The sequence below is a fragment of the Emericellopsis cladophorae genome (genome assembly GCF_022114955.1).
Source record: "Emericellopsis cladophorae strain MUM 19.33 chromosome Unknown NODE_34_length_249702_cov_121_792324, whole genome shotgun sequence".
NCBI lineage: Eukaryota > Fungi > Ascomycota > Sordariomycetes > Hypocreales > Bionectriaceae > Emericellopsis > Emericellopsis cladophorae.
This window is the reverse complement of record NW_026250959.1, coordinates 211,896-235,939: the sequence shown is the minus strand read 5'-3', so window position 1 is coordinate 235,939 and position 24,044 is coordinate 211,896. Positions and strand designations below refer to the sequence as shown.

At 58.9% G+C, this 24,044-nt stretch overlaps 15 protein-coding genes across 15 annotated transcripts; 7 read left to right on the top strand and 8 right to left on the bottom strand.

Moving 5' to 3' along the window:
* Positions 1–300: 300 nt before the first annotated feature.
* Positions 301–1,380, top strand: J7T54_005464 (Exosome complex component-like protein; the record flags this gene model as incomplete). Its single annotated transcript, XM_051507687.1, has 2 exons — positions 301–741; positions 805–1,380. The coding sequence occupies 2 exons, from the start codon at positions 301–303 to the stop codon at positions 1,378–1,380; spliced, it is 1,017 nt and encodes a 338-aa protein (XP_051361218.1).
* Positions 1,381–1,463: 83 nt separating this feature from the next.
* Positions 1,464–2,264, bottom strand: J7T54_005463 (uncharacterized protein; the record flags this gene model as incomplete). The annotated part of the gene is made up of 1 exon (XM_051507686.1): positions 1,464–2,264. The coding sequence occupies one exon, from the start codon at positions 2,262–2,264 to the stop codon at positions 1,464–1,466; it is 801 nt and encodes a 266-aa protein (XP_051361217.1).
* Positions 2,265–2,721: 457 nt separating this feature from the next.
* On the top strand, positions 2,722–3,422 carry J7T54_005462 (Cytochrome c domain protein; the record flags this gene model as incomplete). The annotated part of the gene is made up of 3 exons (XM_051507685.1): positions 2,722–2,731; positions 3,056–3,341; positions 3,398–3,422. 3 exons carry the CDS (start codon positions 2,722–2,724, stop codon positions 3,420–3,422), a joined length of 321 nt encoding a protein of 106 aa, XP_051361216.1.
* A 464-nt stretch (positions 3,423–3,886) lies between these two features.
* Positions 3,887–6,127, bottom strand: J7T54_005461 (putative AAA domain-containing protein-like protein; the record flags this gene model as incomplete). The annotated part of the gene is made up of 1 exon (XM_051507684.1): positions 3,887–6,127. The coding sequence occupies one exon, from the start codon at positions 6,125–6,127 to the stop codon at positions 3,887–3,889; it is 2,241 nt and encodes a 746-aa protein (XP_051361215.1).
* A 556-nt stretch (positions 6,128–6,683) lies between these two features.
* J7T54_005460 (Snf7 family protein) lies at positions 6,684–7,404 on the top strand (the record flags this gene model as incomplete). Its single annotated transcript, XM_051507683.1, has 2 exons — positions 6,684–6,733; positions 6,807–7,404. The coding sequence occupies 2 exons, from the start codon at positions 6,684–6,686 to the stop codon at positions 7,402–7,404; spliced, it is 648 nt and encodes a 215-aa protein (XP_051361214.1).
* A 74-nt stretch (positions 7,405–7,478) lies between these two features.
* Positions 7,479–8,518, bottom strand: J7T54_005459 (uncharacterized protein; the record flags this gene model as incomplete). Its single annotated transcript, XM_051507681.1, has 2 exons — positions 7,479–7,575; positions 7,653–8,518. The coding sequence occupies 2 exons, from the start codon at positions 8,516–8,518 to the stop codon at positions 7,479–7,481; spliced, it is 963 nt and encodes a 320-aa protein (XP_051361213.1).
* Positions 8,519–9,354: 836 nt separating this feature from the next.
* J7T54_005458 (uncharacterized protein) lies at positions 9,355–9,621 on the bottom strand (the record flags this gene model as incomplete). The annotated part of the gene is made up of 1 exon (XM_051507680.1): positions 9,355–9,621. The coding sequence occupies one exon, from the start codon at positions 9,619–9,621 to the stop codon at positions 9,355–9,357; it is 267 nt and encodes an 88-aa protein (XP_051361212.1).
* Positions 9,622–10,576: 955 nt separating this feature from the next.
* J7T54_005457 (succinyl-CoA ligase [GDP-forming] subunit beta-like protein) lies at positions 10,577–12,105 on the bottom strand (the record flags this gene model as incomplete). The annotated part of the gene is made up of 4 exons (XM_051507679.1): positions 10,577–10,620; positions 10,669–11,818; positions 11,892–11,978; positions 12,052–12,105. 4 exons carry the CDS (start codon positions 12,103–12,105, stop codon positions 10,577–10,579), a joined length of 1,335 nt encoding a protein of 444 aa, XP_051361211.1.
* A 361-nt stretch (positions 12,106–12,466) lies between these two features.
* On the bottom strand, positions 12,467–12,904 carry J7T54_005456 (methylated-DNA-[protein]-cysteine S-methyltransferase; the record flags this gene model as incomplete). The annotated part of the gene is made up of 1 exon (XM_051507678.1): positions 12,467–12,904. The coding sequence occupies one exon, from the start codon at positions 12,902–12,904 to the stop codon at positions 12,467–12,469; it is 438 nt and encodes a 145-aa protein (XP_051361210.1).
* Positions 12,905–13,441: 537 nt separating this feature from the next.
* J7T54_005455 (uncharacterized protein) lies at positions 13,442–14,186 on the bottom strand (the record flags this gene model as incomplete). The annotated part of the gene is made up of 2 exons (XM_051507677.1): positions 13,442–13,479; positions 13,532–14,186. The coding sequence occupies 2 exons, from the start codon at positions 14,184–14,186 to the stop codon at positions 13,442–13,444; spliced, it is 693 nt and encodes a 230-aa protein (XP_051361209.1).
* Positions 14,187–16,249: 2,063 nt separating this feature from the next.
* Positions 16,250–16,562, top strand: J7T54_005454 (uncharacterized protein; the record flags this gene model as incomplete). Its single annotated transcript, XM_051507676.1, has 2 exons — positions 16,250–16,334; positions 16,390–16,562. 2 exons carry the CDS (start codon positions 16,250–16,252, stop codon positions 16,560–16,562), a joined length of 258 nt encoding a protein of 85 aa, XP_051361208.1.
* Positions 16,563–17,095: 533 nt separating this feature from the next.
* Positions 17,096–18,796, top strand: J7T54_005453 (Protein SIP5; the record flags this gene model as incomplete). Its single annotated transcript, XM_051507675.1, has 7 exons — positions 17,096–17,620; positions 17,677–17,757; positions 17,814–17,876; positions 17,930–18,026; positions 18,085–18,434; positions 18,488–18,589; positions 18,650–18,796. 7 exons carry the CDS (start codon positions 17,096–17,098, stop codon positions 18,794–18,796), a joined length of 1,365 nt encoding a protein of 454 aa, XP_051361207.1.
* Positions 18,797–19,216: 420 nt separating this feature from the next.
* J7T54_005452 (uncharacterized protein) lies at positions 19,217–21,495 on the top strand (the record flags this gene model as incomplete). Its single annotated transcript, XM_051507674.1, has 3 exons — positions 19,217–19,268; positions 19,344–19,497; positions 19,557–21,495. 3 exons carry the CDS (start codon positions 19,217–19,219, stop codon positions 21,493–21,495), a joined length of 2,145 nt encoding a protein of 714 aa, XP_051361206.1.
* Positions 21,496–21,635: 140 nt separating this feature from the next.
* J7T54_005451 (uncharacterized protein) lies at positions 21,636–22,169 on the bottom strand (the record flags this gene model as incomplete). Its single annotated transcript, XM_051507673.1, has 1 exon — positions 21,636–22,169. The coding sequence occupies one exon, from the start codon at positions 22,167–22,169 to the stop codon at positions 21,636–21,638; it is 534 nt and encodes a 177-aa protein (XP_051361205.1).
* A 958-nt stretch (positions 22,170–23,127) lies between these two features.
* J7T54_005450 (trans-aconitate 2-methyltransferase) lies at positions 23,128–24,003 on the top strand (the record flags this gene model as incomplete). The annotated part of the gene is made up of 1 exon (XM_051507672.1): positions 23,128–24,003. One exon carries the CDS (start codon positions 23,128–23,130, stop codon positions 24,001–24,003), a length of 876 nt encoding a protein of 291 aa, XP_051361204.1.
* Positions 24,004–24,044: the final 41 nt, after the last annotated feature.

The following is a 24,044-nucleotide window of genomic DNA, read 5'->3' as shown; positions in this document are numbered from 1 at the left end:
CTCACTCACCGGGCACCATTCACATGGCATTATCACATTAGACAAACTTGGGCAGCACAAGATGTTCTTCTGCTCCAGGGTCTACCTTGCCCCACGTTAAAGTTGCCCCACCTTCACCTCATGCGGTGAATGGTGAATGCACCTTTCTCGATGCGACCGACTCACCTCCAAGCTTGCGCTCCAAAATTTCTTGATTCAGACTGGACCACGACACTTTAATATTCTTGGCCCAAACCACCAACAAACCGAAAGCAGCCCCGAGAACGAGAGGCAGCCACTGCTCCTCGACAAGACGCCGTCATGGCAACATCACAAGTTCTCTTGTCCCCTGCTGAGCTCGCCTACATTCATTCTTCACTATCTCTGCGTCCACCCATCCGAAGCGACGGGCGCACATCAACACAGTTCCGACCGCTCACAGCCGAGACCGGTGTGCTGCCTGGCACGAATGGTAGTGCGCGTGTCTGTTTCTCCGACGGCACGGAGGCGATTGTTGGGGTGAAGGCAGAGATTGAGCGCACGCGTGCCGACAATGAGCAAGAAGACCAAGATGATGGTGCCGCGCAACGCCAAGTCCGGGGCGATTGGGTCGAGATTGCGGTCGAGATCCCCGGTTTAAGGGACGACGATGCTAGTACCGTCTTTTTGGGCGAGATGCTACGGGAGGCACTCCTTGGGGATGGAGACTTTGCCCGAAAACTCTGGATCAACCGACGGTTTCACTGGCGTCTATACCTTGATGTAAGCCAACCCACCATCCCTCGATCCAAGCTGGATATGCATACTGACAAAACATGTGATCAGATTCTTCTCATATCGCCCCCTCTGTCATATCCCCTCCCGCTCCTCTCGTTAACTACACATCTCGCCCTGCTCGCTACGCGCCTGCCACGGTTAAAATCCGAAGGCGACGAGGACCCCATGTTCGACGACGACTGGCAGGCATCCCAGTTCCTCTACTCGCAGAACGAAAGCGCACGACCACCCATCACACTCTTAGTGGTCGCGATCGGGGACAATGTCATTTTCGACCCTTCAAAGGAGGAGCTCGCCGTGGCCGAGTCGGCCCTCGCAGTGTCGGTGGCTGCGGCAGCATCAGAGAAGGTATCACAGGACCAGGGGCGCAAATTGAAACTCGTGTCTGTCAGGATGGTGGATCCGCCGTCAAGACTGACGCCACCCGGCGTACCCAACGGCACCAGCTCGGGCACCGGGGCCGCGCCGGCAGGAAAGGAGGGCGAGTCTGTCGAGGGGGTGTGGAAGGCACCCGTGGGCGGCACAAAGTTCGCCATACTGGACGGGATAATACAGGCGGTCCTCGAGAAGGGTGGGGTCGCCGACGAAGTGTTGGATGGTCTGAAGGGCGTCGAGTTGGCGTAGTGTGACAAGGATTCATGAGCACCACGACGAACATGGTACAAATAACTATGATAGCACAGGTGGATGTACAATACCAGACACATCTAAAAGAGGCCGAGCAGCTTCTTGCGCCCAGCCGGCGTCTCCCCCTCCGTCTGTGGCGTCTCGGGCAACTCCTTGCCGAGTGCCTTGGCCTCCAGCTCCTCCTCGCTCATCTCCTTCTCATCCTTGCCAAAAACCATGGTGATGGGGTTCTTTGGCTCGATGCCGTGCATCTTCATAAAATAGCGTCGCTTGTGGACATCGGCCTGGTGCTGGTCGCGCGATTCGCGGGCTTTGATCGACTTGTCGCGCTCGTGCATGACAATGACGTCCCACCATCCGTAGAAGAAGTTGATGGGGTGCTTGAAGAGGTCGGAAATGGGCGGGAGAAGGTCTTTGAACGGCGAGTTCATGACGTAGTCCATGAAGAATGTGAAGATGCACATGGATAGGAGGGTGCCCTGTATGTGGTCAGACTCGTCGATGTGATAGATCAGTGCCGCCAAGCTCACCATGGTGATGCACAGATGGAGCGTCTTGCTGTGCCAGAACCAATGCGCCCAGGTGCCTTCAGGCGCCATCATCCCCGGGTAGCTCTTGACCCTCTGCGCGGCCAGCTCGGCGTCCGTCAATTGAGCGCCATAGTACTTTGGCAATGTGTTCTTCTTCAGCCTCGACCCATGAGAGGGCGGGTTGAACTTGAGGGGCTTCTCCAGCACAATCTGCTTGTCCTTGTCCTTGCCCTTGGCGTCTGTCGTTGCGAATCGGATGATGAGACTCTGTGAGAGTGGGATACGCAGGCCACGCCATAGCGGGCCCTGCAGTGGGAGCAGAAACCGCGGGATGACCGCCCGGGACGCCATCTTCGCGCGTCGGTGGCGAGTGGTGATGAGTCGTTTGCGTGGTTGTTGGCAATGATGTTTGAAAATCTAGCCCATCACGAGATGCTTCTTGCATGGACATTACATAATCCCGTGAGAATGCCCGAACTTTCCCCGTTTCTCTAGGAGCGGAATCCGACTTCTCCCGGACCGGACCAAGCCTCCCGCAACTGCGTAATTCGGGGCCCTTGATTGGTGTAGCAAGCCTCCAGCCACAGGTGGCTCCGTTCGCGTATCCCTGTCGATTTTCTTGTTCGATGCTGTCATGATAAAGTTTTCCCCTTTGCCTTTGGTTTCCCATTCTCTCTTCTCTTTCCTCCCCATCCACCCAACAACTCCACGACTCACGACTTTTCAAGAAATCCAGCGTTTGGATTCACGACCTTTCTCTTCGAGAATACTATAGACCTTTTTCACTTTCCTCTTAATATCCTACAAAATGGCTGGTGGTGAGTTACCCGACGGCTGCCGAGATTCACGCGAACAAGGTGTCCGGGTGCCATTGAGACGGCGCCAAGTGTCGGCGAGGCTGGTCACGGGAGGCTCTCGAAAGACGCACTATTCGATAAGTCGAGATGGTGTTTTGCGAGAAGCAGGGCCAGCTGCGCAGCGCGCAGTGACGCTTGCGCTATTTTGCCCCTGCGAGCCAAGCCTTGTCACCATCCTTCCGCCGCCTGGCGCCTCTCAAAGTCAACCTCGACACTCCAAAACGCGAGCACCACTTTCGGCGAGCACCACTTTCGCGAACAAGCATGACTGACTTTGATTCGCAGGCGACACTAAGAAGGGTGCCAGCCTTTTCAAGACCCGCTGTGCGCAGTGCCACACCGTCGAGAAGGACGGCGGCAACAAGATCGGCCCTGCCCTGCACGGCCTCTGGGGCCGCAAGACCGGCTCCGTCGAGGGCTACTCCTACACCGATGCCAACAAGCAGAAGGGCATCGAGTGGAACGACGACACCCTCTTCGCCTATCTCGAGAACCCCAAGAAGTACATTCCTGGCACCAAGATGGCCTTTGGCGGTCTCAAGAAGGAGAAGGACAGGAAGGATCTGATTGCGTACGTCTCCCCGGTCTGCCGTTCTCATGTGCGAAGCGTAACTAACCTGGCACCAGCTTCCTCAAGGAGTCCACTGCTTAAGCGACGAATTCGTGGTCGCGTGTAATGATATCGCAATGATAGAATGTGGGCATGGCGGAATGTGTACTATATAGACTTTTTTCTCTCTCCCTGAGGGAGCATCAGCGCCGTGCATCGTGTTCCCCCTTTTTTGTTTTCCACAACTCTTCTTCTACATTATGAGAGCGCCGTCGATCCTGGATGAGGATTCGGCGCATTTGGAAAATTCGATACGATTCCAAACTACTGTGCTACCCGATCTAAAACATGTGTGACTAGTTGATCTTCAGAAACATGGCAACGAGACCCGCTCCAGCTGCCGTGTCGGTTGTCTGACTCCGAACGGGGGCAGCCTTGGTTCACTCCTCGCTCTCCGTGCGCAGAATAAGATCGACTCGTCACAATCGTGAATCCAACGTGCATCCACTGGTGATTTCATGATTCATCAATGGAAGAAATGGGTATCAACTTCTGGATCGCAACTATTACGCATCTCTCCCCAGCTCCCGCGCCAGCTTTCGGTAGGACTCGTGGTCCGTGACGCTGGGCTTGGAATTCTTCAAGGCGTATTCCCAGTCCTCCTCTGTGACTTCTGCCTTGATCTTGGAGGCCTGCTGCGCCTCGGGGTACCGTCCCTGCTCGACGGTGGTCCGCATCAGACCGTGCTCGGCCGCCTTTTGGTGCAGGCCCATCAGGTCGGCGCCGCTAAAGTTCTTGCAGCGACGGTCACGGGCGACCTTTTCGATGCGGGATCGGTGGTCCTCCGCCTGGGCGCTGTGTCGGTTCCGGTAGATGGTGTGGAGGATGTCGACCCTCTCGTCCTCCGTGGGCAGGTCCACCATGATGCGCACGCTGAGCCGGCCGGGACGGAGCATGGCCGGGTCGATCATGTCGGGACGGTTCGTCGTGCCGATGACATAGACGCCCGAGCGGTCCTGTACGCCGTCCAGCTCCGTGAGCAGCGCGTTCACGACGCGGACGCCCGCGTCGGACGAGCCGCCGCTGCGTCGGGGCACCAGCGAGTCCATCTCGTCAAAGAAGAGGATGCAGGGCTTGGACGACCGGGCGCGCTGAAACAGCTCTCTGACCGCTCTCTCCGACTCGCCCACGTACTTGTTGAGCAGCTCTGGCCCGTTGATGAGGATGAAGCTCGCCTGCGCCTCGTTGGCGACGGCCTGGGCGACCAGCGTCTTTCCGCATCCCGGTGGACCCCAGAGGATGACACCGCCTGGTCTGTTGAGGCCCCAGGTCTCGTAGAGGTCGGGGTTCTTGATGGGGCCGATGATGGAGATTTGTAGTTGTTTCCGCGCCGCCTTCATGGCACCGACTTGGTCCCAACTCACGCTGGGGATCACCGTGAACCCTTCCTTGCGTAGGGAGGGCACAAATGTTTTGATGACTTGTCTGAAGTCTTCCATTGTTGCGCAAAGATCCGACGGCTGGTCACCGTCGGCCATGTCGTCGTCGTCGTCGTCTTTTTCCTCCTGTAGATCGGCCAGGGATTGTTGGGAACCACGCTGCCTTGCACTGGCGAGACGCAATGCACGCACAATCACGCGTCGTATATCGTCGCCAACATGGCCGTGTGTCGTCCGCGCCAGCTCGTGCAGGTCCACATCATCGTGCAAATTCCTGTTCTCAAGGCGCACTCTGAAAATATCCTCCCGCGCCGCCAGGTCGGGTATCTTCACCTTAATTTCGTCGGAGAAGACGCCGTGTGGAAAGGCAGCCGGCGCAATGTCTTCAGTGGTGGGGCATGTGCCGATGATGCAGACCCAGGAGCCCGGTTGTGATTCTTGCGCCATGCGCTTCCTCTGCTTCTCCAGGGCCATGACGATTCGGTGGTGCTGCTCATTGTGCGCAGAGCTGCCGGGCTTGACCAGATAGAAGTGGACGTCCTCCAGCAGGACAATGCTCGGCGCGAGACGCATGGCTTCATCGAAAGCCTCGGTGAGCGACTTGTCGAGACGGTCCGTCTCGTTGAGACAGTGGGCGATGGAGACAATCGGTAGCGAGTGGTCCGCCGCCACCTTTCTGATCAGCGTTCGCTTCCCCACGCCTACTGGCCCCGTCAGGAGAACACCGTCCGAGGGCTCCCATGTTGGTTGCGTCCACGACTCGAGTGGCTTGAGCGAGTACAGCAGATGGTCCGTCAGCTCTTTCTCAACATCAGCCATGCCGCCTAGGCCGATGATCGCTTGAGGCTGCTCCACATCGAACCGACTTGGCCTCGACGCCTTCTTCGGCTTCTGGGCAGACTCCTCCCCGTCCTTGTTACCATTTGTCTTTGGCGTTGTGGCCGCCACGCTCTCGGTGCCACTGCGCTCGGCACCGTCCTCGTGCAACTTCCTCTTCTTCGTGTCGGGCTGCCCGTCGGTCGTCTTTGGCGTGTTGCGGATCGTATTCCAATGCTTTGTCATCTGGCGATTGAGCAAGAAGCGCTCATCCTCTGTCTTCATGGGCAGCATGCGTTCTTCCGCCTCCTCGATGGCGGCGTCCGAGTCATCGTCGTCGTCGTCGAGCTCGTCCTTACGAAACTCGAGAACGCGCTCTATCGAATCCTCCAATGGCCGTCTCTTTGAGCGGCTCAGATGGGAGTTGGAGTGTTTGATCGCATCGTAGGCTTTCCAGGCCGACTTGAAGGGTCCGCCGTTGGTCTCTTCCAGCTTGGCGATGACGGCGTATACATCGCGATCGAGACCTTGGCGTAGGTTGAGGCGAGGCATCGCGCCGACAACGGGAGGTAGGTCAGTAGTTCTTGAAGGAATGTGAATTAGTAGACGCTGCCGTAGAGGTTCGACTTGAATCACTTGGTGCCAAAATGTTTCAGTGGGCCCATCTTCCCCACGTACAAGTAAGTACCTTACATTGAGCGTCACAGCTTATCGATAAGGACGTGCTGGACAAGTATTGGAAATCGATTTGAGTTGATGGACTGAGCAATTGAGCCACGCGTCATCATTAATTTCATTGGCAAAGGCGAATAACAATGTGAAATATCCCAGTGACAGTAATGGTTTTTGCCATCATGTGTGCAGCGGTGCTCTAAAGGCGGGCGTGGCGATCACCGCAGTCCCAAAGAGTCCGGTCTTTCGGCACACCAAAGCCAAGGTGTCGTTCGTCATCGCCCGAGCACCGACTGATAGCTGCAGGTAATTAGGTATCCGTCCGTACATGCTCGCAATTAGACCACCACCACTTCCTCCAACATCCACACCACACCACGCTTCCCACGAGACGCACACCCCCATTCATCGAGGCGGCGCGTCGCACCCACGCACCATGGGGAACAGCAGCAGTAAACCCAGAGGCCAGGTCACTGAGCAGGACAAGTCAGCTCCATCCCCTCACGTGCCCTCCAAGCACCCAATAGTCCACCTTGACTAACCCGCGCCGCACATCCAGGGCCATCCTCGACCTCAAGCTCCAGCGCGACCGCCTGCACCGCTACCAGCGCCAGATCACCGTGCTCACCGACAAGGAGACCGATGTCGCCCGCCAGATGCTCGCCAAGGGCGACAAGCGCCGCGCCCTCCTCGCCCTGCGGCGCAAAAAGTACCAGGAGACGCTGCTGTCGCAGACGGACGCCCAGCTCGCCCAGCTCGAGCAGCTGACGTCCAAGGTCGAGTTTGCCCAGATCCAAAAGGACGTCGTCTTTGGCCTGCAGCAGGGCACAAGGGTCCTGACCCAGATCCACGCCGAGATGGGCGGCATCGAGCAGGTCGAGAAGCTCATGGGCGAGACGGCCGACGCCATTGCCTACCAGCAGGAGATTAGCGACATGCTCGGCGGCAAGCTCACGGCTCAGGACGACGAGGAGGTCGACGACGAGCTGGAGGCGCTCGAGAGGGAGATGGCCGGTGGTGACAAGACGGTCGACGAGCTGCCGAGCGTCCCCGACGCCAATCTCCCCGAGCCCGAGCCCGAGCCCGAGCGCGAACGCGAGCGCGAACGCAAGGCCCAGGCGCAAGCACAGAAACAGGAGCAGCCCTTGGCGGCGTGAGATACCCCTTGTGGAGATTTGTCTTTGGATTGAGATACAATAGCACCATGGATTTGTATACACGGGCGTCCGATCTATTTACCATACTTCCGAATGAGCTTCTGCATGATGGACATGGCGCCACCGCGGTACGCGCCCCCAAATATGGCATAGTGGTTGAGGTGGTGATATCTGCACGCAGTAGGTCAGTCTCTATCTGTCGTGGGTGCGCGTGCGTGGCGTGGCATGCGCGGGCTGGGACGACTTACAGTTCGTACAGCATGATGCGGTCGTCCCACTCGTCCCTTGGCTCCGCCTTGGGCACCAGCTTCTCATACTCCTTGAAGAAACTGGCCCCGATTCCGCCAAACATCTTCATGATGCCCAGCTCGTACTCGGAGTGGCCGTACACAGAGGAGGGATCGTAGACGACCTCTTCTGCCCCGCCGACGCCACCAATCTGACCTCTTCCGTGGTTGCCGCTCCAGAGATCGCCGTGGATGACGACAGGCTTGATGTCTTGGACCTGGCCCAGCAATCTGGGCGTGACCTTGCTGGCTGTCTGCTCGACGGCGTCCTCTAGTTGCTTGTCCGGGCCTTGATTCTCCACGCCCGCGCGGCATATGCTCCTCAACCGATTCTCGGCATAAAAGTCCACCCAGCTCTCCTCCCACGAGTTGTCCTGGGGTGTCTCGCCACAGCACGTCGTCACGGGGAATCCAAACATGGGCTTGTCGTGGCCTTGCGGGATCGGCGCGGTCGTCGTGTGCATCTTGGCGATCTTGCTCGCCAGGGATTCACCTGATCCGCCACTGGCGGTCGATCCTAGATCTAGGAAATCTGTCGCGAGAAAGTACTTTCCCCCATTGGCCATGGCCCCATGTGCGTGGGCTTTTGGGCAGAGGTTGGGGACGGCGTCGTGGATGGCGTTGAGGGATGCATATTCCCCCTTGAACATGGTCTCTGACGAGGGGCCGCTGCCTGTCTTGACAAAGTAGCTGATGGGCTGGTCATTGTGTGTCGAAGTGATCTTGAAGGAGGACGCAAAGCCCGAAGCACCGTGTGACGAGATCTTTGTGGACTCGGGTGGCAACGAGAGCGCGCTGAGGATGGCTGCGTCGACCGTGGATGGCATTTTGCGTCTGGACTGGGTGGAAATGAAGCGGTGCATGTATGAGGGTTGAAGAGGGAAGCGCACTGCCTCGAGACGATGCTGGGACGTGGAGGTTCATGTTCACCCATCGTCTTGTGAGTGACGTCAATCGGTTGCTCGCTCTTACGGTATGATGAGGTGGGCCAGGTATCAAATGTGTGGGCATGCACTCTTGAGCATGGTTCATGAAGATTGACGTTTGCTATTCTTGGTTTTTAACTTTAGGAATACGAATCAATGTGGTATCATTCTCGCTGCTGCAAACACACAACGCCCAACTGACTACCTACGGTGGTCTAATGAGCCGGCTTGAGCGCAGAGCGTCCGGGTGATGCGGCCCCATAGTTTCCGCGCAGACCGGACCCGGACTCGGCCCCACTTGTCCATTTGCCATGCCGAGCAGCAATCACGGAAAAGTGCTGCCAGCAACATGATGCTTGAAAGGAACCAGACTTTCCTTTGCCCCTGACCACTTTCCCTTTACCCGTAGGTGTGTCTGTAATTCCAGCCCCTGGCCAAGCGCCAGTCTCAGCTGACGGGCATGCCCAGCCCTCGGCTAAGTTCGTCCCCGACTCAGCATCCCGTCTCTTCTGCGCTCCCCCTCACCAAACCCAAGCCTCCATCCCGCGGGTGAATGCGCTGCACCAATAAGCCGCGGTCTGGGCGTGTCTCTGCGGCGCGTACCACCTTCCTCTTTCAACATGGGCGCTCCTGCAATGACCCTGGGGTAATGTTGCATTGGCAACAAGCTTCTTATCAAGGTTGTCGATCACAAGACCTGTCCCTGTCGTGCATGTTTGACTGTCCTTGCCCGAGGATTACTGCGCGTTTTCGACGTGGGTAGTGGTAGTGAAGCTCTGCAGTGAAGCGTTGTCTGCATCGAGGAGATGTCTCGTCGAGCCGGTGGCCTCCCCGAGGCTATACTGTGTCCTGTTGACTCGGGGAGGAGGAGGAGGAGGAGGAGATACCGGCGAAGCGTTGGTGAAGGTAGAGTAGCAGTTTGCACAGGGGCAGGTCGGCGTCGATGTCTGGGGAGGAGCAGGTGTGCAGTGGCGCGCGAACCAGCTTTGGCGTTGAGAGGGCATCTCGTTGTACTGTGGAGGTGTGGTTGGTGTATGATGGTATGGGTGGTTTGAGTGTGTGTAGCTGGCACGACGAGGATACAGAGGAATGCAGAACGAGTCAATGCGAGAGGAGACCAAGGAGGTCAGCCTGGCTACTTATAGTTTCTGTCAATGCAGGGGTCCTGCCTGACTTGACATTGACACGGATGGGTATTGCGGAATTGGGAGGATAAGGCTACCCAGGTCACTGCCGTGGCTCGTCTGCGTCGGGCAGACTCGATTTACGCGGTACGTCGGGTATAGCGGAGCTGAAGGTACCGAATTAGACTAGCTACCAGGTAATTACACAGAACTTGCAGTCTGGCACCTCACGTGTTTTCTCCCACGAGCCATCGTGCGTGAATGGCAGCAGCGTCCTCTGTCGTAACGGGAGTGGAAAGCCCTACGTAGTACAGCGCCTCATGAACTCATGAAGCCCTCGGTACGTACTCAAGGTGGAAAATCTTGAAAGAGACTGCGGATCTTTAGCCTGCTGTCCCGGCGCTGTGTCGGTGTTCGGCCATTGGCTCGGAGGAAGACATTAGACCCGTCGGTTTACCGCTTCGGGTGGTGTCCAGCGGCAGCATCATTGCGCTTCAATACAAATGACAATTTTGACAGCGATGCGGCGACAGTCTTCCGAGATTTGTGGGACGTTGACCTCAGACATGTCCGAGCGGGAATTGCGGCTCATCGGACATCGTACGTAGCATTACGTAGCTCACGTCAAAGCAAATACGTACAGCAGACAGACTACGCAGCTCGTATGCATATCATGTCGATTCGATGCTCAAACAACACTAACGGTACCCCCGGATTCCCTTGATCCATCTATCCATCCACCAGTTCAGCAGGCGGAGCGCCCTGCTCGTGCCCGCCGCAGGGAGAATATATTACACGGAACGCGTCCCGGCCAGCCAGTCTATATGTGCTTTGCTCAAATACCCAAGGAGAACTCCACGCCGACGTCAATGTCGCGGGCTGCGCGGCGTTAGCATGATCAATACCAGGAAGAAAGGGGAGACGTACCCAGCTTGACCATCTTGGACAGCTGCACGGCCTTCTCGGACGCGTTCTGGAGGTCGTCGATGGAGAAGATCTTCATGCCCGACTTGTCAATGAGCTCGCGGGCGGCCTCGACGTTGGTGCCCTGGAGGCGGGCGATGATGGGGATCTTGAGGTTCAGGTTCTCGACCGTGTTGATGAGGCCCTGGGCAATGTGGTCGCAGCGGACGATGCCGCCAAAGATATTGACAAAGATGGCCGAGACCTTGGGGTCGCTGGTGATGAGCTCAAAGGCCTCCTGGATGGCGGCGGGCGTGGCGCCGCCGCCGACGTCGAGGAAGTTGGCGGGCTGGCCGCCGTTGAGCTTGATAATGTCCATGGTGGCCATGGCGAGGCCGGCGCCGTTGACGAGGCAGCCAATGTCGCCGTCGAGCTTGATAAAGTTGAGCCCGGACTTGGCGGCGCGCACCTCGTCGGCGTCCTCCTGGGTCTCGTCGCGCCACTCAAAGACTTCCTTTTGGCGAAAGTCGGCATTGTCGTCAAAGCCAAACTTGGCGTCCATGCAGAGCACCTGGTGGTCCGACGTCTCGGACAGCGGGTTGATCTCGATCTGGGTCGAGTCCTTCTCGCGGAAGACCTTGTACAGGCGCTGGATCGTGTCCTTGGCGTCCTCGATGCACTGCTCGCTGAAGCCGAGCTTGGTGGCAATGTCGCGCGCCATGTCGTCCGTGACGCCGACGTTGATGTCAATGTACGTCGTGTTGATGGCGTCGGGGGTCTCCTTGGCCACCGTCTCAATGTCCATGCCGCCCTGCGACGACGACACGATGACGGGCGTCTGCGACTGGCGGTCCATGAGGATGGCCAGGTAGAACTCGCGACGGGCAAACTTGCGCTCGCAAATGTAGACGCTGTTGCAGAGGCGGCCGGCGGCTCCCGTCTGCTTGGTGACGAGCTTGTGCCCAATCATCTGCTCCGCGAACATCTCGGCCTCGTGCGGCGAGTAGATGACACGGACACCGCCCTTGAGGCCGTTGTCGAACGTGCCCTTTCCGCGCCCACCGGCGAGGACCTGGGCCTTGATGACCATGTCGTCATTGCCGATGCTCTGCGCGACCTGCTTGGCCTCGGCGGCGTTCTTGGCCACGGAGCCATTGGGGACGCCCACGCCATACTAAGTGTTCTTGATCAGTCGTCTCGTCCTGCCGTCGATGCGCGTAGATGTATTTTTCTGGGCTATAATTTACCTGTCTCAGGAGGTCGGCGGAGAGGTACTCGTGGATGGAAAGGTTACGCTTCTGCTGGGCAGCGCCAAATCGGGCAGAGGGCGCAATCTAATTGAGTTTGTTCGTCAGTATTCGCATTTTTCGTTCCATGCCCCTAGGGCGGGTCGCGCGCTCCCCATACCTTGGAGGCGTTCAACGCCGACGCCAGGGTGCGGCTCGAGGCGAATCTGAACATGGTGGGCTGTCTGGAGGTCCCTGGGGACTGAAAAAGAGAGCGGAGAGGATGAAAGAGATGGAGGAAGGGGGGGGGCGAGGCGCGCAAATGACGATGGTTACTGCAGACAGACAGTGAAGCTGTCCAGCACGGCAGTATCAGTGTCAGCTCCACGAGACGATCGAATCAGGAAGCGTTGCTCGGCCGTCGAGCTCGGCTCCCGGGATTCGCCGGTCCGTGGCTGTCCGGCGCGGATCAACTCTGTGCCGACATGACAGCCGGTGGCTTTGGATGCGCGTCTTGCGTGATGCATCAAAATATGTAAATGCATAATTACTAGGTACCAGGTATTCAGCTCCCAAAATGCATAATTACTATGTGTTCACCTCCCAAACACCCATGGCGTGCCGAGCACTTTGCCGCTCCCATCAATCTTGACGCCCTCGCCTCGCAACAGCGCCCTCTTCTCATCCATTGTGATGCCCTCCCCGTTGCGCGGCCACTTGCCCTTGAAGCCCCCCAAGTTCCCGCCCGTCGCGACGACCCGATGGCACGGGACTTCTGGGGCGTACGGATTCCGCCGCAGCGCATTGCCCACTGCGCGGGGTGATGTGGCCAGATGCTTGGACAGGAGCGCGTACGTCGTGAACGACCCGTCGGGGATGTGGCATAGTGCTGTCCAGACGCGCTTCTCAAAGGGTGTGCCGCGTGGTGAGGATGCGATCTTGTGAATGGTCTCTGTCATGTCGACGTGTGCATTGCGCGTGCGTTTCTGTGATGAGGGCGCCTTGTATACGTTGAGCTCTGGGCTTGACGCCATTGTCGGGCTGACCGTCGCCATTCTGGGATCTAGTGAATCCTCTGGCGTGCGAAAGTAGACAGCCTGCGAGCGGCCAGGGCGCTCATTTGAGATTATAAGCGTAAATTAAAAGCTCGATTCACGAAGCTGGCTCAGGATGCGTAGCTTCGCGACATTGCACGCAACACTACACGCGGTGTCATGTGACGCTATTGGTCACTTTGATCGCAACAGACATGGCCCAGGTCCGTATAATTGCCCGCCGCAATTACCAGCAGTCCGGTCTGTGCACATTTTGCTTGACACAACACAGTTAGGCTCTGACTGCCTGCCCGCATGTACACATCAGGCTCAGAAGTGGTGCACCAAGTCTATATTATCATCGAATATATAACGAGTAATACAATCAGTGGACGAATCGTGATATACCCATGCGCGGATCTGTGCCGCTCCCAGCCTAACGCCGAACAATGCAATCAATGTGGTCATGGTTCAATGTGGTCATGGTCGATGCTCGCTTGCTCTCCATGCTGATGTGGATGCCAGTCCAGCACCCGTCTACACCATGAAAGACTCGCCGCACCCGCATTCCTCCTCTGCGCACGGTTAGCAACGACTTAGTTCCCGGGGAGCTGTCTTGACACGTACTTATATTCGGGTTTCGGAACACAAAGCGCTGGTTCAGCTTGTCCTCGGCCCAGTCCATCTCGCTGCCGATGATGCTAAATAGGGCCTTGCTGTCGATCAGCACCTTGACGCCGCCCTGCTCGACGGCCTCGTCAAAGGCGCCCGGCTTGTCCACGTACTCCAGGTGGTACGCGAGCCCGCTGCAGCCCCGGTTGCGCACGCCAACCTTGATCAGCTTGGGCTCCGGCTGGTCGAGCAGCTCGCGCAGGTGCTCCACGGCCGAGGGCGTCAGCGTCATGGCGGCCTTGCGCGGGCGCAGCGTGGGTCGCTTCCTGGGCTTGGGCTTCTGCGCCTCCGTCTCGGTCTCTGTCTTGGTCTCTGTCTTGTTCGTGGGTGCGGCAGCCGGTGTTTGCTGTGCGGTGGGCGCAGGCGGCTGCTGCTTGAGGGGGCGAGTCTCGTGGACTTTGGGGAGAGGTGGCGACTTCTGCGACGGCGGCGGCTGCTGCTGGGAGGGCGATGAGATTGACGTCTCGGGCACGTCGTCGTTGCGAGGCGGCGTGGTCGTTTGCGCGGGGAGCGGGTAGCTGTGGAAGGACGAGATGGGTGTGGCGAAGAGTGGACGGCGGCAACAGGGTGCGCGCGCGGCCACGCGGGCGAGGAAACGAGGTGTGTTCATCTCGTGCGATCAGGCGGGAAGCAGGGAAAGACTCGTCGGACTGCGGCTGGCGTTCATCGGAAGCGTGGTCTTGCAGAGGATGTATTGATGAAGTTCTGGGGCGTGGAAGTACGAGTTCGTTCTCCGTCGCTCGATGACAGTTCAGTACATCATGACTAAATCGGCAGTGTCCCACTTTAAGATGGTCCGACTGATATTCTGACTAATGACGTTTTAGCCATAAGTCAGGCACTAGCCGTAAATACCCGAGAGTTTAAAACGCTCTTCTTCCATCTTTACGCCCATCTTCTCGCAAACTACAAGTACAAGTATTAACCTCTGGACTGAGCGGCAAAGTATGCTTGCATGAGGAAATCATCATACACCATCTCTTTGGCTGTCGGCCTCTTCTCGGGTCGCCACCAAAGCAGGCTGTGCTCAAATACAAGCAGCAGCTCCTTGTCCTCCCCTTGCACCTGGGTGATGCGATCTTCGAAGGACTGGCTCGGGATAGGAACGGAGCCTTACCAATTGCCCTATCACGGTGTGTTAGTTCCTGCATGCAGATGATGGTGCGATCGGGCAAACATCACCCTCTTCGTCGAAGAATCTGGCACAGATTGTACTGCGTGGCACAAGCTCGGGCGGCGGGTTGCCTATCAGCGACAGTATCAGCTGCCCTTTAGTTGGAGGTACGGGGCGCGACATGTGAATGGCTCTATCAGAGGGAACCTTCCTTGCGACAGGGCGCGTCTCATCGTCCTTCTCGAGTTGCGAGAATGGCGTGTCATCGGTTGCGCCAACAAGCATATTCTTTGGAGAAATGTCTACTCGAGCGAGCAAGAAACAACTGAAACGTGACAATCACCAGAGCCAGTGATTATGGATTCACCGGTATGAACAACGTTGTTTTTGTGAAGATAATCCATCGCGACAGACGAAGTTGGACGGTCGTCTGCAGCAATCTGCTTCGGTAGTCTGTTGTCCATTAGGTATTTGCGAGGTTCCGTCAGAGTCATGCCCTGCGGTGTATAGATACGACTTGTATGCGTCCCATGAGGACCGTCGAGAGTCAAGGAGTCTAGAGCTATGCGGACAGGACGTCTGCCTGGGTGTTCTTGGACAGGACTTGTCTAGAGGTACTCGGCAACAGCGATCTTTCGGCTGGAGCATGTGGGAACCGCTCCCTCTGTAGTCCGAGTACGTACTTTTGTAGCTCGATATTGGGACGTTCTGGGTACCCAAACAGAAACGGGACGCGGGGCTGTCGTACTTGACATCTTGGGCCAGCCAGACCGTCGACCCAACCCAACGACCAAGTTTGCAGACAGTACGGTACCGAGAATGCAAGGTCTTTTCTGTCATGATAGGATAGGTAGTAGTTCTCTGACTTATACGGATACCCGGGAAGAAGCTCCTCTTCAATGGGCGCCGCATCAGACCTATGTATGAGACCCGCTAATTAGGCTGCTTGCCCAGCGCTTAATAGTGGGTCGGTGGTGGTGATGCGTTCCTGATTTGTGGCTGGGCTGAGGCTGATGAATCCAAAGGCCGTTGACCCGATGCATCGAGCCAAGCACGTGACAGCCACCCGTCATTCGGCCCCGGCCGAAGCCTCCCCCCCTCTACGACATGCGGCGAGTCCCGTCACCCCGTGCGCCACGTACGAACAATTCTGCGCCGTCTGGAATGCAGGCCGTCCATTGAATTGACCGTCCCCTGGCTTGCTTCCGTGCGATCCCGCGGGCGCATGATCCTGCTACCGTTTCGGGGCCTCGTTTTTCGACTGCCCGCCATTCCATCGCCTTGTCACATCACGCCACTCACGCCCAACCCAGCATCATGGCCATACGAAAATCACGCCACGCGTCGGACAGGGCAGGATGTGATCATGATGGCCTCGGATGAGGTAGGATTACGACCTCACGGCATGCGAGTATATAAGTTTGTGTGACGGTGTGCTGGTGATGACAAACACAAGCATCATAACAGGCATCACAGTCACAAACACACACACACACACACACACACACACTACGATTCAAGTACACCAAGTACCCAAGTCACAACCAGCCACAAACACAATGGCAGCAACAACAACCGCAACACCCGTCCGTCCATCTGGCGCCGCGGCCAGAGTCGTTCCCTTCCTCGTCGTCGCCGGCTCTGGTGAGTCATCCCTGCCCCAGAGACATGCATACAATGCACTAACAACAGAGGACAGTTTCCATCGTCGCCTACTATGTCGGCTCCCAGCTGAGCCGGTCGCGGAACGTCATGGACAGTCGCTTCGCGCAGTACAACAGCTCTCAGAGCGAGACGCAGCGTCGCAAAACCTTTGAGGGCAACGCGCACCTCGACCCCAGGACGAGCCTGTTCAACCTCCTGGGGCACTAGAAGGGACATTGCACTCCATGGCGACATTGCATTTCAAAAAGGCGTTCAGGATGGATTCGACATTGGATTTTTGCAAAGCATCAGCCGGGGCATACGTGTACATACAACCACAAACAAGATTTATTACAAACTTTCCACGAATCTGCCAGAGCCTCTTCGATACGCGGACTTCTCCACACCGATCATGCGTACCTTTGGGGCCTGATTGGGCGGCTGAATCGTCGCTTCAAGTTGGGGATCCCCCCTCATGCATCGGGGGTTACATTGCGAATCCGGGGCATGTCTGGTTCTCCGCGCGCTTCGCATCTTCTTCGTGCCCACTGACATGGGCCACGGCACTTTGATGCCGATTCACCATGGCCTGAAGGACGAGACGTGATAATATTCTTCCACGTATGGCGCGGGCCAGTTGGATGGGGTGACAGGCCTACGTGCGCACTGGATGGCAGACTCGGCTCACATAAGACCCAGTTGGCAGCAAACCGAGCCTCAGAATCAGCCGCGGCATCCATTGATCGCAACGCACACTCATCATGCGTGTCCAGTCGATAGCTGCCGCCGCCGTCCTGGCTCTGCTCTCTCCCCTGTCCCACGCCGGTCGCCCCAAAGGCCTTCCCGAGCGGCCCGTCCTCGAGCCATTCCCCTACCACGCCGGCCAGGCCCTGCCCGTCTCGCCGCCCCGTGACGATGACCGCTTCTGCCACGTCCGGGCCGGCTGCCACCCGCGCGACGACGCCGCGCCGCGTATCCTCAGGGCCTTTGAGGCGTGCAACGACGGCGGCACCGTCGTGCTCGACCAGGTGTACTGGATCGGGTCGCCTCTGGACCTCACCTTCCTGAAGCACGTCGACGTGGTCATCACGGGCGAGGTGCACTTTGACGACACGGACGTGTACTACTGGGCGGACCACAGCTTCAAGTACCCCTACCAGAACACGAGTGCCTTTTGGCAGATTGGCGGCGAGGACGTCAACATCTACGGCGACCTGGGCAATGACCAGTCCTTGATCGACGGGCATGGGCAGGCGTACTGGGAGGAGATCCAGACCAACACCACGGTGCGTGGGTGTGCTGTGATGGGAGGGATGCCTCTCTCTGACAATTTCATGTGCAGCTACGCAGACCACTCCTGTTCGTCTTTGAGGGCCTCGAGGGCGGCTCCATGTCCAACTTGAGGATGCGCAACCCGCCGTTTGTAAGTTTGTGGTTCGTCTAGGTCTAGGGGTAGATGATGGCTGACTGCGTGCGCAGTGGTTCAATCTTATCGCCAACAGCACCGATATCATCGTCAGCAACATGGAGCTGGAGGCTGTGGTGAGTCGCCCTGGAGTGCTGGTGGGGGCAGAGTCGATGCTCACGCTGGACAGGCCACAGATGGTGTCAAGATTGCCAATTCGGACGGCTGGGACACCTACCGCTCCAACCGCGTGGTCATCCAGGACTCTGTCATCAACAACACGGACGGTGAGAGAGAAAATGCTGGCCTGGGTGAGACATGTTCGGTCCACTGACACTCAGCCAGACTGCGTCTCGTTCAAGCCCAACAGCACCAACGTGGTCGTGCAGGGCCTCGTGTGCCACGGCTCGCACGGCATCAGCATCGGCTCGCTGGGGCAGTACAAGGGGCTGACGGACATTGTCGAGAACCTGCACATTTACAACATCTCAATGAGCGACGCCAGCGACGGCGCGCGCATCAAGGTCTGGCCCGGCGTCGAGACGGACTTTCAGGACAACCTCAACGGCGGCGGCGGCCTCGGGTGGGTGCGCAACGTGACGTACGACCTGTTCCATCATGAGAACAATGACCGCGCCATCACCATTACGCAGTGCTACGGGCAGAAGAACCAGACGCTGTGCAACGAGTTTCCGGTGCGCGGGCCTTTGCGCTTTCGAGGGAGGGATGATGCTGACAGATGAGCTAGGCGAACCTCACCATCGAGGACATCACCATGAAGAACATGTGGGGCACCACGTCAGATGCGTACGATCCCCGTGCCGGCACGCTCGTGTGCAGCGCGGACGATGTGAGTTGTGTCCCTGGCAGTCGATCTGATGTGATTTGTTGGTGTGCTGATAGCGTGCAGCGATGCAGCAACATCCGGGTGGAGAATGTGACGATCATCGTGCCGAGCGGCGAGCCGCCCGTCTACGACTGCTTGCATGTGGACGAGTCGCTGCTGGACTTGACATGCGTTGCGCCCGTGATCGACAGGGACACGTCCCAGGGCTGAGTGACACGGGAAGGAAGTTGGGCGTGCGGCTGGGACAGTGCGGTTTGCAAAGGGACTCGAGGAACACAACTACGTACGTGTACAGAATAAGAACAGTACGTATGAATATGCACTGCATGCCACATATATAAAATAGGCGATGATGGACGTCTCGTCGAATCTCGCTTGGCGGCTGTGCTGCGTGGAGCAGCTTACGCGTACGCGCTCCGTAGGGCTGGAGCCGCTGGACGTCATGCGGCTCCATTCAGGAATCAGGAGGCCTACCTAGGTTTTTTTTTTTTTTTTTTTCCTTTACCTCAATGGCTCCTTAAGATTCTCATCATATACATATACATACTAAAGACCGGCATGGCCATCTGGCGAGTAGGCACCGGCTCGACAGGGGCGTGCCTCCCGGCCGTCCCGGCAGCAAGCGGCCACATGGAACGGTACAATGACAAGTACGTGATCGTGTACGATTTCAAGAACGTTGGTACGTCCTGTCTGCCAGCCTGCCAGCCATCCTGCCAGCCAGCCAGCCGTCCGAGCACACGCTGACCGCGTGCAGACACCGAGACGGCCGAGCGCGAGGTCACCGTCATGATCGACGACCTCGAGACGGCTGGGCTCCTGACGGAGGCGCGCGCTGGCTATGAGCAGACCCTGCTCGTCTTTGTCAAGGCGCCACGCGAGCTGCTCGGCAAATACGTCTACCGCTCGAGGTACGCTTGACCCTCTCTCTCTCCCCCAGTCCTTTGTCGTCATGCTAAGCCTCCCCCAGGGTCAAGGACTGGCTGTACGGGATCGTCCAGACGCACCCTGGCGGCACCAAGGACTCCGTTGTGGACGGCGATTTTGAAGCCGAGGACCTCCTCTCCGTCTACCACCTGGTGAACTGGCCCAAGGACCGCGGCGGCGCCGGCATCACGCCCGGACTCGGACAGTGGGAGAACGTCACGTCCATCTTCCCGCTGCACAACGAGGCGGCCAACCAAGCCCTCCTCAAGCACGTCAGCCGCCGGCTGTTCCTGACCAACGAGGACCTGGACCGCATCCGCGACCTCCACGGGTCCAAGGTGGCCTTTTACTTTGCCTTTATCCAGACGTACCTCGTGTGCCTTGCCTTTCCCGCCGTCACGGGCGTCCTCACCTGGTACCTCGGGGGCCGCTACTCGCTGACCTACGCCATCCTCACCTGCGTCTGGTGCACGGTGACGCTCGAGTACTGGAAGGTGCGCGAGGTTGACCTCAGCATCCGCTGGCGGGTCCGCAACGTGGCCTCGGTCAAGGTGAACCGGCCGCAGTTCCGGTGGGAGCGCATCGTCGTCGACGGCGCAGGCGAGCCGCGGCACCACTTCCCCCGTCACAAGCAGGTCCTGCGCCACCTGCTGCAGATCCCCTTTATCGCGCTGTCGGCGGCCCTCCTGGGCGCACTCATCGTGGCCGTCTTCGCGCTCGAGATCCTCCTGTCCGAGAGCTACACGGGCGGCTACCCGGGCGTCGTCGAGTACGTGCCGACCATTATGCTCGCCCTCGTCCTGCCGCGCATCAACGGCCTGCTCGAGCGCGTTGCCGAGGCCATTACCGACTACGAGAACCACCGGACCGCGGACCACTACGAAATGTCCCTGACGCAGAAGAACTTTGTCCTCAGCATCATCACGAACTACCTGCCCATCCTCATCACGGCCTTTGTCTACGTGCCCTTTGGCGACGAGATTGTGCCCTGGCTGAGCGCCCACACGAGGAGTCTCCTGGGTCAGCTGGGGCAACGGTTCCTCGCGGAAGGCGAGGGCAGCTCGCACGCCGTGGGGGGCGTCGTCGACGCCACGCGGCTGCGGGACGAGGTCATTGCGCTCGCGCTCACGGGCCAGGTGTCGTCCTTTTTTGAGGAGAACGTGCTGCCCGTGGCGAAACGCAAGCTACACGCGTGGTACCGCACGTACCGCGCGCCGACGACGACGATGCCGACGACGGACGACGTCGAGCCCTTTGCGCAGGAGGAGGCGCGCTTCCTGCGGTCGGCGCGGGACCAGGCGACGCGGACGCCGTACGACGTGCAGGAGGACATTGCCGAGATTGTGCTGCAGTTTGGCTACCTGGCGCTCTTCTCGCCCGTCTGGCCGCTGATCAGCATCGGCTTCCTGGTCAACAACATTGTCGAGCTGCGCACCGACCTTCTCAAGATCGCCATGGAGCACCAGCGACCGGCGCCGGTGCGGAGCGACGGCATCGGCCCCTGGATCAGCTCGCTCGACTTTCTGACCTGGGCCGGCAGCCTGACGACGGGGGCCATTGTGCACCTCTTTGGGGCGAGCAGCATCGGGGCCGGCGCCTGGTGGGCGCTGCCCATCACCATCTTCATCAGCGAGCATGTCTTTATGGGCTTCCGGTCACTGGTGCGGTACGCCCTGCAGCGCGTCGGGTCCGCGCACATTCGCCGCGAGAGGGACGAGCGCTACGCCCTGCGGGCCCGGTATCTGCGCGAGATGGAGGCTGGAGAGGCGGAGGAGCAGAGGCGACGTGGCGGCGGTGGCGCGCAGCTGAGCGTCGCCGAGAAGGAGCGCAGAAAGTCGGTCCGCATCATGGGCGGCGAGGCCTTCTTCACGCGCCAGATGGAGCACGGGGCGAGCACGGCGGCTGGGCTGAGCCTGATCAGGGCGTGCCGGGGTGTTGGGGCTGTCGGGGAGTACGAGGACGACAAGTCACATCTAGACTGATGGGTGTGTACGTACTTGTACGACTATGGCGAAAGCGCTCCTTGCGTCCGTCCCATGCCTCGCGTGGAGGTGGAGGAGAAGATACAACTGGTCCTGCCTCTCGTTCAGGAGTATAGACCCTGTGTAATGTCAATCGAGTACTACTTTGCGCCCGCCCCTTGCAGCGCCAACCTCCATATCTCCCCCACGATCCTGGGCCCCCAGAGATCATGCTCCTCCGTCTCGACAATTTCAAAGCCAGCCCGCTGGTAGAGACGTCGCGCGCCAAGCAGGGCAGCCTGCGTCCAGAGGGAGACGGACTCGTAGCCCGCCTCTCTGGCAAAAGCAACAAGAACGGTCAGAAGGGCCGTACCGACGCCTGTCCCGCGCGCCCTGTCGTCCGTGAAGAGCAGACGGAGCTTGGCGGCGCGGTCGTCGTCGCGGTCCTGGACGAGGGCGACGCAGCCCATGAAGACGCCATCCCGCTCGGCGATCCAGCACCTGTCGCGCGCCGGGTGGAAGTTGTCGAGAAAGCCGGCGACGGAGCGGCCGAGGAGGGCCTCGAAGCGCTCGTCGTAGTTCCAGGGGGCCGCGCAGAACTCGGCGCTGAAGCGGTGGGCGATCATGCACATGTCGCCCGGGCGGTGGGTGCGGATGGTCAAGGGCCCGTCGTGGGCGGACATGTCGGTGGCCATGGATGCTGTAAACGGTTTGTGGGAAGCTGCATCTATATTGCTATACATACATAGATATATATATACGTACATGTATATGTGTCATATCCGTAATTGTTGGAACTTGGGCGGATCGGCCAAGCAAACGCGCCAAGCCGCCTTGACTGATCTTGTCAACCGCAGGGCGCGACTTGTCAAACATCCTGGCGGCAGCATGCGGTTGGATGGCGTAGCCTGGGTGGTTGTTCAACCAAGAGCTGTGACTGTCACCACAACACGAGACATGAGCACCATCTACATCGCCAGTCGATGGATGGCAAGGCGACAGACAAAGGTGTGTATGGAGAGGGATGAGACTGGAGACTGGGCTGAGCACAAGAGTGAGTACAAGGACACGTTATAGCGCTTGCAACTGTCAGAGCCGCTGGGAGAGCGCCGTGGCCCAGCGGTCCAGGGCCCTGGGCACTCCGCCAATCAGCGCCGCGTATGCGTCGAGATCTTGCCATAGTGGGAAAGCGCCCCACCGCGCCGTTTGGTTGCGCGACTCCATCTGGGCAATTGGCTACCCCAGATCAAATGAGTTAGCAGCAAGCCCATTGACATTATCCCAGCGCAGCATATCCGAGGCCTCTCCCTTGATAGTAATACTTCCATGATCGGCTGAATCATTTATACCTCGACTCGCATGTCCGAAAACGAGCAGCATAAAGTCCTCGCGTCGCAGCTCGGTCGCCGCTCCTTGCGCCGAGTCCCCCAACGCCAGCCCCGGTACATGCATATATCCCTGCTTCGCCGGCATCTTATTGCCGTCTCATGCACATAAGCGCACATACACATACGGATACATATAAACACATCCATCCATATATATATACAACATTTGATGTCACTGAACGAACCATCACGACATTTCCTCACCTGCTATCGATGAGCATCAGTCACCCTCACATCACGCCTGTACCGTACCACTCATACGCAAATGTCCCACCTCTGGAGATCGTCCATCACCCAGCTCGGCCGCAAGACCGCGTCCCGCGCCATGTCCTCCTCATCCCCAGCCGCCGCAGACACATGGTCCGCCAACCAGTACTCCAAGTTCCTCGGCGAGCGCACACAGCCCTCGCGCGACCTCCTCGCCCGCGTGCCCGTCGCCAATCCTCGGCGCATCATCGACCTGGGCTGCGGGCCCGGCAACTCCACCGCCGTCGTCGCGGCGCGCTATCCCGCCGCCGACCTCGCCGGCGTCGACACCTCCCAGGACATGCTCCGCAAGGCCAGGCAGACCCTCCCCGGCGTCTCCTTTGACCTGGCCGACGTCACCACCTTCCAGCCCCCGGGCCCCGTCGACCTGTACTTCTCCAATGCCGTCTTCCAGTGGCTCCCCAACGGCACCCGCCTCGAGGTCCTCCAGCGCCTCGTCGGCCACCTCGCCCCCGGCGGCGTCCTCGCCTTCCAGGTCCCCTTCAACATGACCGAGCCCTCGCACCGCGCCATGGCCGACGTCGCCCACGCCCCCGGCACCCCCTGGGAGGACACCATGCGCCGCGCCGGCATCAAGCGCGACCAGTTCCCCGCGCCTGTCGAGCTCTACGACGGCCTCCGGCCCCTGTGCGCCGACGTGCAGATTTGGCGCACCACCTACTTTCACATCCTCGAGAGCCACGAGGCCATTGTCGAGTGGGTCAGGGGCACTGGCCTCGCCCCCTACCTCGCCGTCCTCGACGACGCCCAGAGGGAGGCCTACCTCGCGGCCTACCTCGAAAAGATCAAGGAGGTCTATCCGGCGCAGGCTGACGCCAAGGTCATGCTGCCGTACCCCCGGCTGTTTGTGGTGGCCACCAAGTCGGGTGCCTGATCTCGCTTAGGGGGGTCGTATATGCAGTATTCCTGTCACTT